This window comes from Eublepharis macularius, chromosome 6 (genome assembly GCF_028583425.1).
Source record: "Eublepharis macularius isolate TG4126 chromosome 6, MPM_Emac_v1.0, whole genome shotgun sequence".
Taxonomy (NCBI): Eukaryota; Metazoa; Chordata; class Lepidosauria; order Squamata; family Eublepharidae; genus Eublepharis; species Eublepharis macularius.
Genome location: NC_072795.1, coordinates 86677501 through 86695424, shown reverse-complemented (window position 1 = coordinate 86695424; position 17924 = coordinate 86677501). Strand labels below are relative to the sequence as shown.

The window sequence follows — 17924 nt, the reverse complement described above, 5'->3', positions numbered from 1 at the left end:
CCCTCCAGTGGGAGTCTAGGACGCCAGGCAGGGAAAGTGGGGTCAACCCGGAGGGGGCCAGAACAGAGGGAGAGGGCAAAGGCAATGGGGACAGCCAGCCAGCAGCCAACCAAACAGAAACCTTACCAGCCAGGGAGGACAAGCAGCCACAGCAGCTCAAAGCCATGCCCCAGCCTGCAGCTCAGCTAGAAGGCAATAGCCTGGTCCAGGGGATGCCAGGAACAAGACAGCTCCAGGTGGAGCTGCCTGAGGCCCTCTGTAGGAGAAGCTTGGCAGCCAGCCAAGGAGACACAGCTGGGCCCACTTCGAGCAGTCAGCTCAGCTAGAGAGGCTTGGCAGCCAGCCAACGAGACACAGTTGGGCCAGCCCAGTACTTCCAGCCAAGCGAGCACAGGTGCAGCTGCATGGGCCAGCCAGAGCCATGGTTAGAGGGAAGGAGAAGGGCATGGCTGACAGATGGAGCAGGGAAGGGTTGAAAGGATAAAAGGGAAGCCCACCCACAGGGCAGGGTGGGTTGTGTAGGAGGAGTGGAGTAGGAGTTGTTGAAGGTTGGGTGGAGAAAATGAGTGAGCAAGGAAAGAAGGCGGCGAAGGATGTAAAGGAGGAAGGTGGACACAGGAGCAGGGCTAGGTTGAGCGGGCTTGCTGGTGGCTTGAAAGGGTGCATAGGTGAGGTATACCTCCCCTCCTTCTACAAAGCATGACCCTGCAGCATCCCTAGCGGCATCCCGGTGCCAAAGCCAGGTACCCTGGCGCCCAACACAGCAGCGCCTGGGAGAAAATCTGACAAAGGGCTGACAATAAAAAATCAGCAAAACTCAAAGAAATAAAGTCACAACTAGAAATTAATAAATATTAGAGCAAGAGTAGAGCAACTGAAATCAGTATAAGAATAGGGCAGGCATAAAAAAAACTAGGGGCAGATAATAGACTGAACCATCAACAATCTATGGCCCCTTCTCCGCAGAACTTTTAAAAAGTTAACATTATGGGCCAGACAAGATGTCATGTGACAACCTTTTAAAAGTGATTTCTAAATACTGGAAGGGCCTGATCTTGATCAATTCCTCAGCACAGCTAGCTCAGATGCTCTTCCACCCCTCCTCCGTACACCCCTCCTGTACCTTCTCAAATGCTGAAGTAGCTACTGTAAATATATTGCCAAAATAGATCTTTACCTTTTGTTGTAATGATTATGTCTGAAAAATACAAAAAAATAACATTTTCATAATATTTTATCATATTAATAGTATTTCCACAAAAGTTTTAGCGCTAATTTCATACTATTAGTAAGAGAATTTCTATCACAAAGGATTACCAAAAGTACAAAATCAGTAAGAAAAGTGAAATACCTATATCAAATAAACAATATCGAACTAAAATAAAACCTAAAGTAAGAACATAGAAGACAGTATACGGTTTCTTCTTTAGAATGCAGGAATATTATGTTCCTTTGTACTTCAACTTATTACTATTCTTGTCTAAAACCCAGTGTGCTATATAAATTTTTCTGAAATAAAGGAAAGTAGATGAAAACCAGGATTTTGATAATGGTCTGCTTATAGTACCTGTTACCAATATTAATGATGAGAAAGGTTCTGTCAGTTATCAGAGGGACTTAAGTTAGATTTTGGGTGAACGCTTTTTGATTAAATAATTGATATAGCCTATAAAGTGTGTTTTAGTTGCACAATATTAGGGCTGCATCCAAATTTACATTTCCTTTTTAACCCATGGGACTGAAAATAGCCAAGGAAACGTGTTTTGGTAATGATAGGATGGAAGAGATATAAAAAGGTCCTACGGGTTTTATAGTACACAAAGTAAGACATAATTAAAAACATGCCATAAAAGTTGTTAACTATTAATAAAACCCCAGCACTAAAAATCCAGCCAAAATATAATACAGTGTTCATCACTTTTGGGGACTGGGACAAGGGAAGGGGAGTGTCACGTGACACTCAATGTTACTTCCTGATAAAAACCCAGAAGTGATGTCACCACATTGAATGATGCTGTAGGACTCCACCCCACCACCCCACCAGGATCAGAAGAAACTTATGAAGCGCAAGTACATTAACACCTAACTTACACTGAATGTGAATTACTCGTCTGCTTAGGCTTTATGCCGTGATCCATAAGACTGCTTATACAGCAGCATGGGCTTTAGACAAGTAATCCAGAAAAAACTGGAATCCTGCTAATCAGCTGTTTAGGAGATAATGGAGAGGAGGGAATCTGTACTCAGCCTCCTAAACAAATCAGCAGGAATACAACTACTTTTTAAAAATGGGTGGATGCAATTCCATCTCTAGGAACAGGCTAGGCAGCACCTTCATATTCCATTCCCCTTCCAGCTCAAAATGAGAGCGTGGAAGTCGTTTTCCTTGCATGTAAAATTTTTGTCTGGGTTAAGACATTTGTCTTATGTCATATGGTTCATGTAAAAGCCCAGCCAGTTCATCGCTCTCATACCAGACTCACAGTGCAATCCTAAGAGCTCTTTGCTGGAAGTAGGCGTTATTGAATAAAATGGGGCTTACTTCTGAGTAGATCTGCTTACACTTGCTCCCTCAGTGTATAATAACAGACTGCATCTCCAGTTCCTGTTGGGCTTAATTCTTGCTAAATAAACTTTCATTTTAGTGCTCGATTCTCTGAACTGCTGAAGCATTTTAAAACTCAGCTACTCCTCAGGTGGTAATAATGAACTAGAATTACATACTCTCTTAAATGGGATGCTGCTGTGGGATGCATTGGATTCAACTAAAATTAAGGTTTTTCTTTGCAGATTGGAGATGTTGGTGGCTATTTTTGCCTAGTTCATACATAGTGTACAGTTACGATCTGTATCTCTAGCCCTGCTCTCGGTCTCCCCATCTTCAGAGGTGAGGCAAGTGGCAGCCAGTAGTGGCACCTTGCTTATGGAATGTCCTTCCCCTTGAGGCTTGCCGGGCACCTACCTGGCTCTCTTCTAGGCACCAGAACAAAACGTTTCAGTTCACCCAGGCCTTTATTTAAAGGGTTGATCTTTTAACACTGTTTTGATTTGTGTTTGGCCTGCAAACTGTTACTTTAAGATGTTCAGTAGTTCCTGTCTTTATGCTGTGGCTGGTATTTTAATGCTGGATTTTAGTTAGTAACTTTCAGAGTATTTATTATTTTTTATTTGTAGGCCACCTGGGCAGGTTTCCTGAAGAGGAGGCAAAACTTTTTCCTAAATAAATTAAATAATACAGCCTAGCCAAGATGTCCAAACTGCTTAAATATGCTAGCACAGAAACTTTAAAAATATGAAAAAATTAGAAAATACCTGAACAGATGACACCAGCATCTTCGTTGTGGCCACAATTGTGGACACTCCAACCATTGTGAGGACAACTCCAAAGAGAGGATTCATTCCCACTACAATGGACATCGTCCAGGAGAATAGCACCAAAGCCTTGACCAAAATATGCGGATCCTGGAGCTGAGATAGCTGTCCCACATCCAAGCTGTCTGCATACCACATCCGCATCATTGAGGTCCCACGAATCATCACAAACAGTCCCCCATCTGCTCAAATCATTGACTTCAACACGACCCTCACATCTATGTCTTCCATTCACCAACCGGAGCCTGGCATCTTAGCAAAAAATACCAAAAGCATATTCATTGATGAGTTTCACAGTGAGTTTTGGTAAACTCATTAACAAAGCAAAGAACAAAAAATAGTAGTGCAATGGAAAAAGTTATTTCGTTCAAATATACTATATAATCAATACAGTATTGGAGCAATATATATGCATAAAACCACTTTTCCCACTGCACCACTCTTTTTTTGTTCCTTGCGCAGTACTTTGTGCAGAGCAAGGCAAACTCATTAATGGACATTTGGGCCAGGGATGCTGTTGACACAGCCCCTTCTAGACCCCAACAAGGCACAGAATTTCATTGGATGAGCATCTAATTGCCTAGCCCATGGGAAAGGCCAAAGGACAAACTGTTGAAGTGGCTTCCCACCTTTGTTATGCTGGCATGTTTTCTTCAGTGGAAAAGAGGAAAGTATGACCCAATATTAAAACCTCCAGTATGGATTTAAACTGGAGAGTGATTCAACACTACATTCTGCACAGAATAAAGCACATATTGAGTGATATAAGAGAGAATCGCAACTGGTGCTTTTTTTAGGAATTTGGGGGAAATGGAAAAACTTTTAAGACATTAGTAGTGGGATTTTACATTCATTGTTGAATTTTGTTTGTTAAAATATTTAACTGACTCTACGAACATGCAGAGAAGGCTTTTTCAAACTGTTTGTATATGGCTATGTCCCTGGTTATCTTGAAAATATTTAGATGTATTTATCAACAAAAATATTTTTATCCTGCCTTTTGACAAACAGATTCACTACATTCCTATATAAGGAGTTGCAAAAACCACAGTACAAATTATTTTGTAAATATTATTCATTTACGTTCATACTCTGCCTTTCTTCCCAATGGAGACTAAAGTCTGCTTATACATCATTTTTTCCTCCTTCATTTTACCCTTGCAACTACCCTGTTATGTAGGTTTGGTTGAGACGGTCAAACCGGCTCAAGGTCACCCACAAGCTCCCATGGCAGAGTGAGGATTTGAACCTTGGCATCCCAGATCCTAGTCCAACACTAACCTGCACCATGCTGGTAAGGAACAATGGGTTTAGTTCAGAAGAGCAGTTCTGGGTGCTCAAAGACAGATAATGTGTAAATGGAAAGATATGATCGAGCTGGACACAGATGACTGGACAATAGAGTCAGTGAAGCTGGTGGACAAACAAATGGCATACAAGGATCAAGGGATGGAAGAATTGTGAGTGCAAAGAATTGTGTGGAAATATTGTGGAGATAAATGCAGTGTAAAAAGTATGCAAAAGTGAGAACCCTCTAGTGTTGGTGGAGTTTGTTTCCCCTGCTCTTTTCTTCTTTATTTTCTCTAATCCTCTCTTGCCCTTCTGTCATGCTCTTCTGCTCATTTGAGTTTCTCTTGGTGTGCATGGAGGTATGCTGAGCAAAAGGTAGGTGTCTAGATGTATCAAAAGTTCACAACTAGATCCAAAGACCAACTTTTACAGGAGGTTGAAATTCTATGGACAGTGTGGAAAGGAAGGAAAGTGAGAAAATTGCAGATTCATACAAGTACACTAAAGGCATGCTTACAAAAATTACATTAAAAAAACACAGCACTCTTTACTGATATTTGCATTAAAATTTAGATAATTTTAAAAGAATTTTGCTTTCAAGTTTAAATAATAATACAGAGGGATGACCATCCAGTCCTACAAAGTACTCACCATATCCTAAATAAAACGTTGAGTAGATGGCATTAAAGCCTCTACGGGTGACAGAATAATCACTGTGAAATTGTACTGTAAGGATATTTGAAGATGAAATAAATGTTTGGAAGGAAGCAGAACAAAATCTTCCAAGGGAATTTGAGGAAAGGTGCCCATCAAAGACTTCAACATAGTCATATGAGCATTCAGTTCTGAAGGAAAACAATAAATATATGAACACAAACTGAACACAGTAAATCACTTGTGCTAATTCTCTTGTAAGTCACTAACAAATGTATCCATTGACTATGCAAAGACTGTGTATGCCTGTAGGAGGAGCAGACCAGAAAGGAATACAAGGACGAGATGGCCTCCTTAAGGTCAAAGCAGTTGCCTCGAAATCATAGATTTCTGCCAATCTGTATACAGTGATCTTCATAACATCTGTTTTGGCCCTTAAAATCTTGAGATGAAACAGTGGGAAATACTGGCAGTCTTCAAGAAGCAGCTGGATGAATACTTGTTGAAGTTACTTTAGGCTGTTCCTGCATTGGGCAGGGGGTTGGACTAGATGGTCTGTAAGGCCCTTTCCAACTCTATGATTCTAAATGCTACATTACAAAGAATTCTTTTCAAAGATGAGGAGTAAATGTCGTCTTTGTCAATCTGTCATTCACCATTTATACAAAGGCAACTCAAAAAACAATACATTTATAAAAGCTGCATTACAACTATCATAAAAATCGCAAAGCCATAAAATGCAGCTATAAATCATTTAGCATACTAAAATGATATTCATAATGCAATCCCCAGGCTAAGCAGAATATAAAAACAATTTTAACCAATAGAACTACTTAAGTTAAAAAGGAAATGTTTTGGCCTACTACCTAGAAGACAGTAAGGTGGATGCAGGAAAGGCTTCAAGGGGCAGGGCATTACAACTATTAAAAGACAATCTGGATCTGATTGCCATCTGCCTCATCTCTGCAAGCAGGCACAGAAAGCAAGGGGGGAACCTCTCCCCCTTATGCTTTAGCCCTGAACCCTGATGGAGTCTAGGTAGTCACACCTACTGCCTTGTCTTCAAATCAGGAATACAAGTTTGCCTTAAGACCAAGAGGAACACCCACATCTCTGCCACAGGTCCCTAGTGGCAATATTACAACTGAAATGCAGCTGTTGCTATGGGTGAGCATTTCAGGTCCAGAATTTCGAAAACAGCCAGATTTTTACAGATACAATGAATCCAGCTTTTCTTGATCAGAAAATCAGATTTGGTATTCCAGACTTAAACCACCAAATTAATTCAGTAAACCAGGCTTGGCTGTTCCTTTACTGTTTCTCTACAAAGAAACAGCAAAGAAATGACGTTTTCTGCCTTTTTTGCAAGATGGGAGGAGAGAGAAGGGAAGGGAGAGTGAAGTAGAGGCAGGAGGGAGCAGGAATGAGGCAGGGAGGGGGAGTGAGTGGCCAATCCTAGCATGAGCACTCCTTCTCTGGCCAATGGGATTTTCTTTAAGGAGACAGCCTTTTTCAAACTGTTTGCAGGACTTAAATAAGGAGGCTTGCCTCAGAGCAGTGTCAATTTTGTGTGGTGTGGTCTGGCCTTGAGAATGAGATGTTGATGATAGTTGGCTTACTCTTGTCTGACTGCCTTGCTTTTGGAGTGGATTCCTGCCTCTCCTTGGCCTTTCTATTGCTGCTGCAATGCTGAGGAAGAAGAGAGTGCTGCACCTGAAGGACTTCTATTCTGTGCCATCTATTTGAGAGTCATAGACTCACTGGGTTTTTCCTGTCTTTTGGGAGAGTGGTGCTGGCCTGCTGTCTGGGAGGGGTAGGGTTGAGAAGGGAAGGGACAAGTTTTTTCTTAGTTTGCCTTTTAAAAACTGCTTTTGTTGGTTCTGGGGTGGGGGTGCTGTTAATTTTGCCTTGTGCTTGTGGCTGGGTACTTGCTTAGTTCTATGTATGAAGGTAATTCTTCTTTTACATATTTATTTATTTTGTACAATATTTAGATCCCACCTTTCCATGTGGATAAAGGCAGCTTGTTGGTGGTGGAGAGTGTTGTTGTCATGGCTGACTTATGGCAACCCCCTAGTGAGGTTTTCCTGACAAGAGACTAACAGAAGTAGTTTGCTATTGCCTGCCTTTACAACCTTGGTGTTTTCTGGTGGTCTCCCATCCAATTACTAACCAAGGCTGACCCTGCTTAGCTTCCGAGATCTGATGAGATTGGGCTTGCCTGGGCTATCCAGGTCAGGGGAAAGGTAGCTCACAAATGTCAACCCCCCTGGTGCCCCCTAGCAGTGATGGCGGGTCCGAACCTGATGGTAGCAGGCGTGGTGGGTCCGTCCTGGGCTCCTCGGTGGGTTGGCTGGCTGGTTAGGGCTTGCCCGCTGCTCAACGCCCCCTCGGGGCTCCTCCTCAGGCCTCAGAACGGGGTGCTCTGGTGCTTGAGCTAGCCTGGCTCCCATGCACTTCGCTTCCCCTCACTGGCTGCCCCTTTCACAGCAGGGGCAGACCAAGCATTCTCTTCCTCCCTGGCCGAGGTTTGGAGCCCACCTTAAATAACCTCCTCTCTAAGGCCAGCTCCACCCCCTCTCCCCTGAACCTGCCCCCAAGGCTACACTTGCCACCTGGGCCAGGTGTGGCCACACCTTCCTGGCCCAGCTACCCCCCTGAGATTGGCTTCCCTGGCCCAATCCCCGCCCCCTATGCCTTCTCTGCCCTACCCCCATCCTGACAGGCAGGCAAGCCTGCCTCTCCCCCTCGAGGCTGGGTCCGCCCCCTCCCAAATGCGGGGTCTGCCCATCTGCCCTGCCTTCCTGTAGGGCCCATGCCCAGCCTGGGCCTGGCTGGCCTCGAGGCGTTCGTGCCGGCATCAGGCTGGGCCGTTGCCTCCCTGGCCGCACCCGCCTGGCCCTCCCCGGGCCCACAGCCTTCTGCTGTGGACCTTCTCGTCCCGCCCACCGTCACTGCTGCAGCCGCGCCGCCGCCTCCCCCAGCCCTAGGCGCCTGCCAAGAGGCCGTGGAGGCGGCCGCACCGAGCGCTGGCCACGCTGAGCAGCCCAGCGCTGAGCGGCCTGCCATGTCCACGCCCCCCCGGATTCCCCACCGGCCGCCGCCAGTGCAGGTAAGGGGTCCTGTGTCGGGGCGCCGGGGGGGAGGTGCGTGGGCCGGCCAGGCCGAGGGTTGCTGGCGTCGGCCCTTGGACAACAAATCACAATTTAAAACACATAAAATATAGACCCAAATGTCACCCCTCTTTCTATACCCCATTAAAAACTCTGGCAAATAAAATGGCCTTGCAGTGTCTTCACTAAATTTCTTAAGGCGGAGTCCCCTTCACCTCTGGAGTCCATTCCACAAAGTACAAGCTACAATGGAAAAGGGCTGGGCTCTGGTTGATGCCTGACAGGCTACCTTAACTGAGGGAACAGCCAGTAGGTGGCAGCTCAAGCACTCTAGTTAGTGCACAGAGATATATGGAAGGAAGTGCTTTAAATATGTGCTGCAGTAGGCTTTACAGGTCATAACTATCACCATGAACTGGACTTGGAAACAAACTGGCTGCCACTGTAGTTGTTCTAAGATAGGCTTACTTACTGTACATCTGTCAATGTGAGGTTTATACGTGAACTGTTTGAAGCTACTATAGTCCACACACAATTTTCATTGTTTTGATAGTTTCCAGGATAATTAGGGCTGTGGAACGATCCATGTGAATATGTAAGAACACCACCACAAGGATAACTTCCTGCAAAGAAAAAGACAGCAAGATCAAATGCATAAAGGAATTTATACCTTTGCAATTGTCAGTAAATCAAGCTCTCTCTCTTAGACATGGGCATGAACAGAAAAAAAATGAACTAGCTGTTCATTGTTTGTTGCCATCCACGAACAACGAACAGTAACGAACATGACCCTGTTCACAAACTTGTTCGTTGTTTGTTGTTTGTGGCCCCTTAAAGATCCCTTTAAACTATCAGCTGGCAGGTGGCAGAGGGAATTCCACAACCCCATGTACAAGAAGTCCACAGAAATAGGGCTGTTTGAGGACCATTGTCACAGATATAACTAGAAATATAGGAGAGCTGGCACAAGATTTTACCAAGAAAATCACAGATGTCTTTGCAGACAGAAACAGAACTAGCCCAGACCCAGAGCAAGACATGCTACAAAGGGAGACTAGAGGCTAGAACAGAACAACCTTAGTAAGGAGCACAAAACAGAGAAGTAACACAGTTGTATTGCCTTGTGTAGCTTAACAGAGATGTCTAACCTATATCAACAGAAACTTTGTGTTGAGACCCAGGCACAGAGAGTATCTGAGAATGACAAGACTCTCAAGGGAAGATTATAAATTCTAAGGACACGAGAAAGAAGGTCTCTTATGCTGTCTTCTTCTTGTTCATCTTCCTTGGATGGGCACAATCCAGGAAAGACTAACAGTGAAATCTTAAGCAGAGTTACCTCCAGTCTAAGCCGACTGAAATCAATGGAGTAAGTCTGCTTCAGATTTCACTGTAAGTCTGTCCCTAGGAGTTCATCTTGACCATGTGTCGAGAGAGAATGGGAGAAGTCCCAGTCTAAAATCTAACTTTTTACATGCTGCAATTTCAAGATTTACTGGCTTATCTTAGGAAGAACAGTGTTAGGATATATGTAGGGTTTAGGGTTTAGAGGACTATATATTTTCACAATTTCCTTTTATCCTTGCTCAGCCTGATGCTTGAACAGACCAAGTTTACTCTTTTGATTAGCTTATTAAAATTCCTTATATTCTGAATGCTCAAAGCCTGGTCTCTGTAAACAAACCATGTCTATTTGGTCTTGCTTTCCAAAGAGTGATAAAAGGGAGGGACAGCAATTGAGCTCACTGTCCCTAAAGTGTGAAAGTGCCCTGTGCTAACTAGTACAAGTAGGGGACATGGTAACTAGGTGGATGGGCAGTTGTTGATTCACCTCAATTGGAAGGTGGTATCTGCAGAAGGCCCTGTTCCAGTGAGCAAAGCTGCTTTGGTGGAACATAGCAAGAAAGAAGGTTTTGCAGGTATGAGAGGCCTAGGCCACAAAGCACTTTGAATGTAATAGTCATGACTTTGAACTGAGCCCTGTAACTGATGGGCAGCCATTGTAATAACTGCAGAATGGGAGTGATATGCATGTTCTGTCTAGCTTCTGAAAGTGAAGGAGCTGCAGTATTTTGCACCAGCTGGAGCCTTCTAGTTGAGATTGAGCGGAGACCTATGTAGAGTGAATTACAGTGCCTATTGTCAATGTTACCATGGCATGAATCCACTAGCCAGATCAACTGTGTCAAGATAGGGGGGCATTTTCCAGGCTAGTCCAAGTTGAGAGAAGGCCTTTTGTGCCATTGCATTTACTTTCTTCTCCAGCAGCAGTGCTGGATCCAGTATAGCCCCTAGGCTATTCACTGAGTCAGCCAGGGTCAACTGGACCCCATTAAAGGTCAGAAGCACAATAACCTTCAAGATCTCTGCTTTTCCAACCAGCATCACTTCCATCTTGTCTGGGTTCAATTTCAATTTTTTGCTTTTAGCCATTTGACAATAGCTGTCAAGCAGTAACTCAGCAGCTCTACAGCATCCCCAGGAGATTTGGACTGATCCAAAAATTAGGCAGTTTGTAGAAATCTCAAACAGCCAATTAATGGTTTCTTCATTCGGTGAACTATCAAAGTACATTTAGCATGCTAAGTCAATGGGATTCAAGCACAGACAATTACATACTAAATTCTATCTTAAAAATTAAAAGACAATGACGTCCCATTCACTGATATGCACCATCCTGACAGGACACTTCAGCTCCTGATATCCAAGTACAGCAATCTGTTTGGATAATTAGAGAACTATCAATATATCTAATAGTCAACATGAATACTTAAGTCTGCAGACTGGAGCCACGTGCCAACATTTTTCTGCCAACTTGGGAGCCTATGTCAAGCTGAAACACTGACAGAGGCAGCAACAAAAGTGTCCTCTTTGGGGAAGATAGTGGGCAAAATGGTGGATGGTAGGCTGGCTTAGTGGTGAAGAGGCGGCTGGGCAGAGTGGTGAGGAGGGAAGTTGGGGTAGCATGGCAAGGAGAGGGGTAGGCAGGCAGAGCAGTGAAGAGAGGGGTTGGTGGATAAAGATGTGGCTGAAGAAAGAGGGGGCAAAGGAAGGGCAAGGGTAAGTGACAATCAGTGTTTGGGTAAATAGGAGAGAAGACGTGGGGTGTAGAAGGAAAAAGTTGGCAGGAGGTAATAGAAGTGAGACAAAAGAGTAGAAAAATGTGGCTGGGAGTGTCAGACTCAGAAGCCAGAGGAGAAAGCAGGGACCACTAGGGAATTTTTTGGTAAGTTTCTCAAGGGTTCTTGTTTGTCATATATAATTCTAAACTTAGCTCCAGAGTACGGATTTAAAAAATCTGTACATTGGCGCCAGATACAGAAACTAGAAGTTTTTCTACAAACCTGGAGAATCCCCAGGTTTCCAGAAAAATCCTAAAACTGAAAGGCAGCTTTTTAAAAAGTAAGCAAAAATTTAATTAAAAGTGCATAATGAAATCTTACAAAATTATATGATAAACTCTCGATAGCAAACTGGTCACGGGTGATTTGTGATGGATGGTACATCCTGCCCACTTTCCATTCCAAGTTCCTCCCACCCACCCATCAGCTAGCTGGCAGAGAAAAGCTTTGAGAGGAAAGTATATTTGACTCAATACCCATCATCTGGCTAGTGGTTGCTGGAGAGGTTACTCTTAGAAAGGAAAACGTATGTGCTTTTCTTCTCAAGCCTCTGCTTATCACAACAGGTGCCCTCGGGGACCCGGAGAGGAGGCAGGGAAAGGGGATGTCTCCAAGAATTACAAACAGTTTGAAAGAATGAATAATTACAAGATAAAAAGCATCAAAAGTTTACCTGATGTAGGATAAAATTGCGCATATTCTTAAAGGAAAAAGGAAAAGAAATCAGTGAGTGCTTTTCAATCTCACCAGTTATTACAACCTTGTAATATTTGCTCCGAAAACTATATTTATTTACTTCATTTATACCCCACCCAAATGTGGTTCCCCCAGTTCCTAACCACTACACCATTATTTTTTTTAAACAAAACACAGCAATTTAAAAAGAAGGGAAAAGATGACCCGCAGAAACATCACACATAGCTTCTGAAAGAATAAAAAATTCCTTTCTTAGGCTTATCCTTGTAGAATTTAACATGGATTTAGGATTTAGAAATTAACAAGATTTTCAGGCTACAAGCTCCTGAGAGTCAGAGCTCCCTTCTTCAGATAGGGTAAAGCATTTGGGCAAGGGCAGAACTGGATCCTTTCCCTGCTCAGAACTGAGTCCCACTCACAGCAGTGGATATGATGCTACACTGGCAAAAGAGATGTTGTAAATTAAAATATTTCAAAATTAACTGAGTGCTGACTGAGTCCAAAACAATTGTCCCCTGACTCTACAGCCAATCAGTTTCAACTCTACAGCCAATCATAGTACACGATCAACAGCAAATAAAACCCAGCACATTATCTTCTAGATAAAGCAAGGGCCTATATAATTTTTCCATGTGTATGAAGCAGTGATTTAAAATGTTTTTATGCCTCCTTTCCACTCTAATAGGAGTGAACATGAAAATATTAAAGCATTTGCATAGCAGGGAGAAGCAGGGAACCACCCCTGCCCTGCAGAAGACACATCAGAAACAGTGAGCCCCATGGTGGCCCTAGCCAGAAGAAGCATGAAAAAGACTGGCCAAGCCAGCCGACCAACTACTGTGTTGGTGGGGCAGTTGTGGCCAGATACGCACTCTGTCAAGCAGGGCTGACTAGCAGTTTATGTGGCCACTGGATGTGAGAGTGTGCCCTTAGGTTTAAAGGGACCTTGGAAAGCAGCAAGGTGGGAGGCAAGAGGTACAACCTGGGAGTAAGTCCAAGTGTTGGGGCGGGCTTTAAAGGAGGTGGTCAGGCTTATGCTGGGGCAGAGCCAGACATGGAGTCCACCAAGAGGGAAGGGAGAAGAGAAGCACTTCCTACAATGACATACCTAGGGAAACCTTGCCAGGGAGGAGCCATGAGAGATCCATGTATACCCAGTGGATAAAACTACTTGAAACTTCCCTGAGCATGACCTGAGTGCTTCATATGGCCAGGGAATACAAAATCTCTACCACTACCCAGGCTCCTACACATGCCCCTGCAAGTGCCCCAGGAGTGTCCTCCCCTCCCCTCATTCTGATCATAAACATAGCATTTAAAATTTTATATATATAAATAGGTAAGTCAGTAAAAATGTATAAACACAAAACACTAAAACTAGGAAGAAGGGTCAATAACAGTTATTAGGTGCAGGGCTTTTTTTTCTGCTGGAATGCAGAAAAGGTTCCTCTCTCCCAAAGATCCTACATGGCTTTGTCTTTGAAAACTGTCTTTCAACTACAGTTCCCACGTAAAATTGCATCCCCGACATGTTAAAAAACACGTCTGGTGTCACTGATAGCTTGGCCCCCAGGTTAAGTGCTCAACAGGTCATTCTAAGAACATTTTTCCTGGGAGTAAGCCCTATTAAATGGACTTCAGTTGATCTGCTTAGGATTGCTCTCTTAATGTCGGGTTCACAATATGGCAAGTTAAAAAAACAGATACATGAATAAAAAACTTCAAATCATGAATAAAAAGTTATGATCTACATACACAGCCAATTGTACAGCAGACAGTAAAAGAGGCAGAAAGCACTGAAATAATGTTTAAAATTACAAATGATCTTACAGATCCTAAATTTATTTAAATTATTCACTTAAGATACTCAAAGATGAGATTTATGTAGGAAAAATGTTCAACATGGATTTTCCATAGACAGTGTGATTATTTGGATCTAATTCAGGATAATTTGGACAAGTGAATTTTCCAAATGGATCCTAGAACTCTCCCAGCTCACAAGGAGACCTCAAACAAGAGTAACAACAAAGGCTGATGCAGGATGAAGAAGAAACAATGTTGACCAAAGTGGCTGAGAGAGCCTTGTTCAGGGGTCTGTAAAGTTGGATCCCTTTGTCCAATCCCCTTCAAACCTGGGGGATCTTTGAGAGAGAAGGAGAACTTGATTGCGTACAAATTTGCTGCCATGTGCTCAAAAAACACTCACTTCAGATCCCCAGAAAGATCCCTTATCCATCTCCCCTAATAGAATGGAACTGAAAATCGAGAAATCCAAAAATAAACCTGAACCTATACAGAGATACCTGAAAATTCTGCACTCCCAAAAATCAGGATCTGAAATTAGTATGACTTATTCCCAGTACACACTTCTAGACACAATACATTCTGCTAAAAACATTCTAGAACAAGAAGACTGAAGGTCTTGTTTCTAACTATTAGAAATACAATGTCTTGAGTACAGAGAAGGCAGAAGACTGAGGGCCAAGCTAGAAGTGATGAGTTACACTTGAATGGCAAGTGAACGGACTCATATGTATTCCTCTCTGTTCACTTGCGCTCCACTTGCACTCCACTCGATCACAGGGGGCAGCGGGTCTGACAGACAGATAGCAGGATGCAATCCTTCTTTCCTCCTCTCTTCTGTCCTACACTAACTACTAATACAATGCTGGTCTGTGATAGTAGAGAAGCAGAGTTCCAGCTGAAAACTGCCAAGAATTATTTCCACAGATTCAGCAGAAAGAACTGTTTCAAGGAGATATCACAACTCCTACTACTCTTAGAAACTAAGAAAAAATCAAAGTCAGGAATGTCCAACCTGCTGAAAATCAGTGTGACTGGAAGGTTTCTTCAAAACTATACTTCTTCTGCTGAGATTATAGTTTGGAATTCAGTCTTTCCACTGGCACACTATTTCCTCAACTGCCATGCATATGTATCTTTTGATAACCCTGGAACTACTCCTTAAGAATCAGCATACTCCACTAATAGTGAAATCCTAAACAGAGTTACTCCAGTCAAAACCCTAGCTTTTCACTCACAATCTCGATAAAAACTGATACGGTCATGATTCACTGAAAAAGAACAGAACCCTTTTGGGACATTTATTTCTGTCAGTTGTTTCACATTCTCAAGCATTTACTTAAAGTTTGCCTTGTATATGTCCATATAATTTAACAGTGACAAGTACAATGTAAAGTCAATAAAATCAGATTTAGAAAGATGAGTTTCAGATCATGCTGTAATTAGAGATGGGCACAAACAGAAAAAAAATGAACATGATGTTCGTTGTTCGTTACCATCCGTGAACAGGGACTCACAAACAACCACGAACATGGCCCTGTTCACAAACATGTTTGTGGTTGGCTGTTTGTGGGGGCCAGCAGGCTCTCCTCCAGCCATCATCCAAGTCAAGATCCCTACTGCACCACTCCCAAAAACCTGACCTGAGCAGGCACCAGGAAAGGTACCAATAATAAATAATAGCTTGGCCCAGAGCCTGGCAGCAACCCTGGAACTTGAAGGGGTAGATCCCACTGCACCACTCCCAGAAACCTTACCTGAGCAGACAGCAGGAAAGGTACCAATAATAAATAATAGCTTGGCCCAGAGCCTGGCAGCAACCCTGGAACTTGAAGGGGTAGATCCCTATCCCTACACACAGAGAGAAAATTCAAGCTCCAATGCACCTTCTCTACCTAATGCTAACAGAAACTGTCTCTCCCTCTCCACTGTCTGCAAACTAATCCAGAGCTGGGAGCCTCCCCCCCCCCCCCTGCTTTTTGCTCCTTTGTAACAAATGTGGAGCCCCGAACTTGAAAGGAAGACCTGCCTATCAAGTTAAATTGGGTTTAGATTGGGGTTTCCAGGAGTTCAGACAGAGTTCAGACAATCCCTGCCTAAGTTGCCAAGGGAATTGATTGCAGGTGACACTGTCTGCCTTGACGAACAGCAATGAACCCAACAACCACATTATTCAAATGTGGATTTAAACGTTGATTGCTGCAGGTGTATGCTGCGGAGACTGGTGCCTACAATTCTCTTGGGATATTATTATTGAATGCCTGTGTGAATTCTAGAGAGTGTATTAAATTGATATTGTATTTTTCCACCAGTTGGATGTGTTAATAATTGTATTGATTGGTGATATTGACTATATGCACTGAAGCACGTTTGCACTTTATAATGATTATTAAAAGTTTGATATTTTGGGTACATATTGTTTACTCCGGATAGCTGAACAGCAATGAACAGCAACAAACAAGGCTTGCAACATCCACCTGTTCGTTTAGAATGGGGCCTCACAAACAGCTTGTTCGCAAACAGCAGATTGGGCTGTTCGTGGCTTTTTTTGTTCATATTGCTGTTCGTGCCCATCTCTAGCTGTAATTCCTTCAAGTTCATTGCCCAATCTCAGCTAAACAAAGCACTCAGACGTAACTATCTCCTCCACCAACATCCATCTTGTTGTCAGTTGCCTCAATTATACATTTTTTCGGCTGTTAGAAACGTGTAATCAGCCACCTATACAGTCTTTTTGCAGTAGGCTAGCACTTTTCCTAACTATTGTCCCCAAAGGACCTGCACAGGAAAACTGCACACACTGTAATCACACTTCACCCCACATGCTGCTCTTTGCAACCTTCCTATACAAATATTTTAAACAAACACAGATGACAGAATGCAGAAGTGTTAGGCACCTTATCACATCCATAAATAACTTGGGTTTTTTTAAAGTCTCTTGCTCAAAATTACCTGTTGTTAATTCTGTTGTTAATCCAGGACCTGTCATTGAGAAAAAATATATATTAGACAGGAAACAGTGATTCAGATAGAAAAATAGAAATATAAAGCTGGAAGCAGTCCTAAAGGTCATCTAGTCCAACCTCCTGCACAATGCAGGAAATTAATAGCTACCCCCACCCCCAATAAGCAGAACAATCCTGTGCTCCCAGTGTTCAAAATGGTCACTAACACAGGCCGTTTCCACATGGCTTACTGGCCTCCGGAACGTTGCACAAAACTCCCGGCAGACAGCGTCTTCTTGCGCAAAATCATGCCAAGAGGACTCTGTCTGCCGGGAGTTTTGCGCAATGTTCTGGAGGCCGGTGAGATGTGTGAAAACAGCCATAAAGTCAATTGAACAAAATCAGAATCCCTATACACTCTCATCAAAGACACAAAAAGAAAAATTGTCATTTTATCTGCAGTTGAAAATAATACCACCAACAGACACTACCCTATGAACATGGCAATCCTTCCAAGCATAGTGTCACAACAGGGAGAAACCAAGTAGTGCACAGTGAAAAACTCCACATGCCTGCCAACCTCATCACTCAAACAAAGCATAACTTGCAAACACAAAGACAGTGCTTTCCACAGTGTGAAAGACTATGGGGCAGCTAGCACAACTCAGTAACTGATGCACTCTCAGGATTCCTACAGACTGTAGTCTAATCCCTCAATAACTTTTTTTTAAGTCTGCAAGCAGCAATCCCTTTGCCAAGGTAACACACAGAAAAGGAAGAACTAACATTCTGATGTAACACTGAACCACCTTCAGAGGTCACTCAGGAGGAAGCATGCATGAAGCAGCCATAGGCTCCAGTAAAGAAGAGTAGAAGTCTTGCTGTGGGAGTGGGAAACTTTTTGACCGGATGGAGAAAGGAAATGCAAG

The 17924-nt window shown here is 43.2% G+C and overlaps 1 protein-coding gene across 1 annotated transcript in view; it reads right to left on the bottom strand.

The window, feature by feature from the left end:
- The window catches only part of LOC129331769 (deleted in malignant brain tumors 1 protein-like), a 63772-nt gene that overhangs the window by 31007 nt on the left and 14841 nt on the right, over positions 1-17924 (bottom strand). The window contains exons 6-11 of the mRNA XM_054982274.1: positions 17003-17032; positions 12225-12251; positions 8902-9052; positions 5314-5507; positions 3313-3624; positions 1178-1198 (exon numbers count right to left, since the gene is read on the bottom strand). Of these exons, the coding sequence (XP_054838249.1) occupies positions 1178-1198; positions 3313-3624; positions 5314-5507; positions 8902-9052; positions 12225-12251; positions 17003-17032 (735 nt within the window). The remainder of the gene's footprint in view (positions 1-1177; positions 1199-3312; positions 3625-5313; positions 5508-8901; positions 9053-12224; positions 12252-17002; positions 17033-17924) is intronic.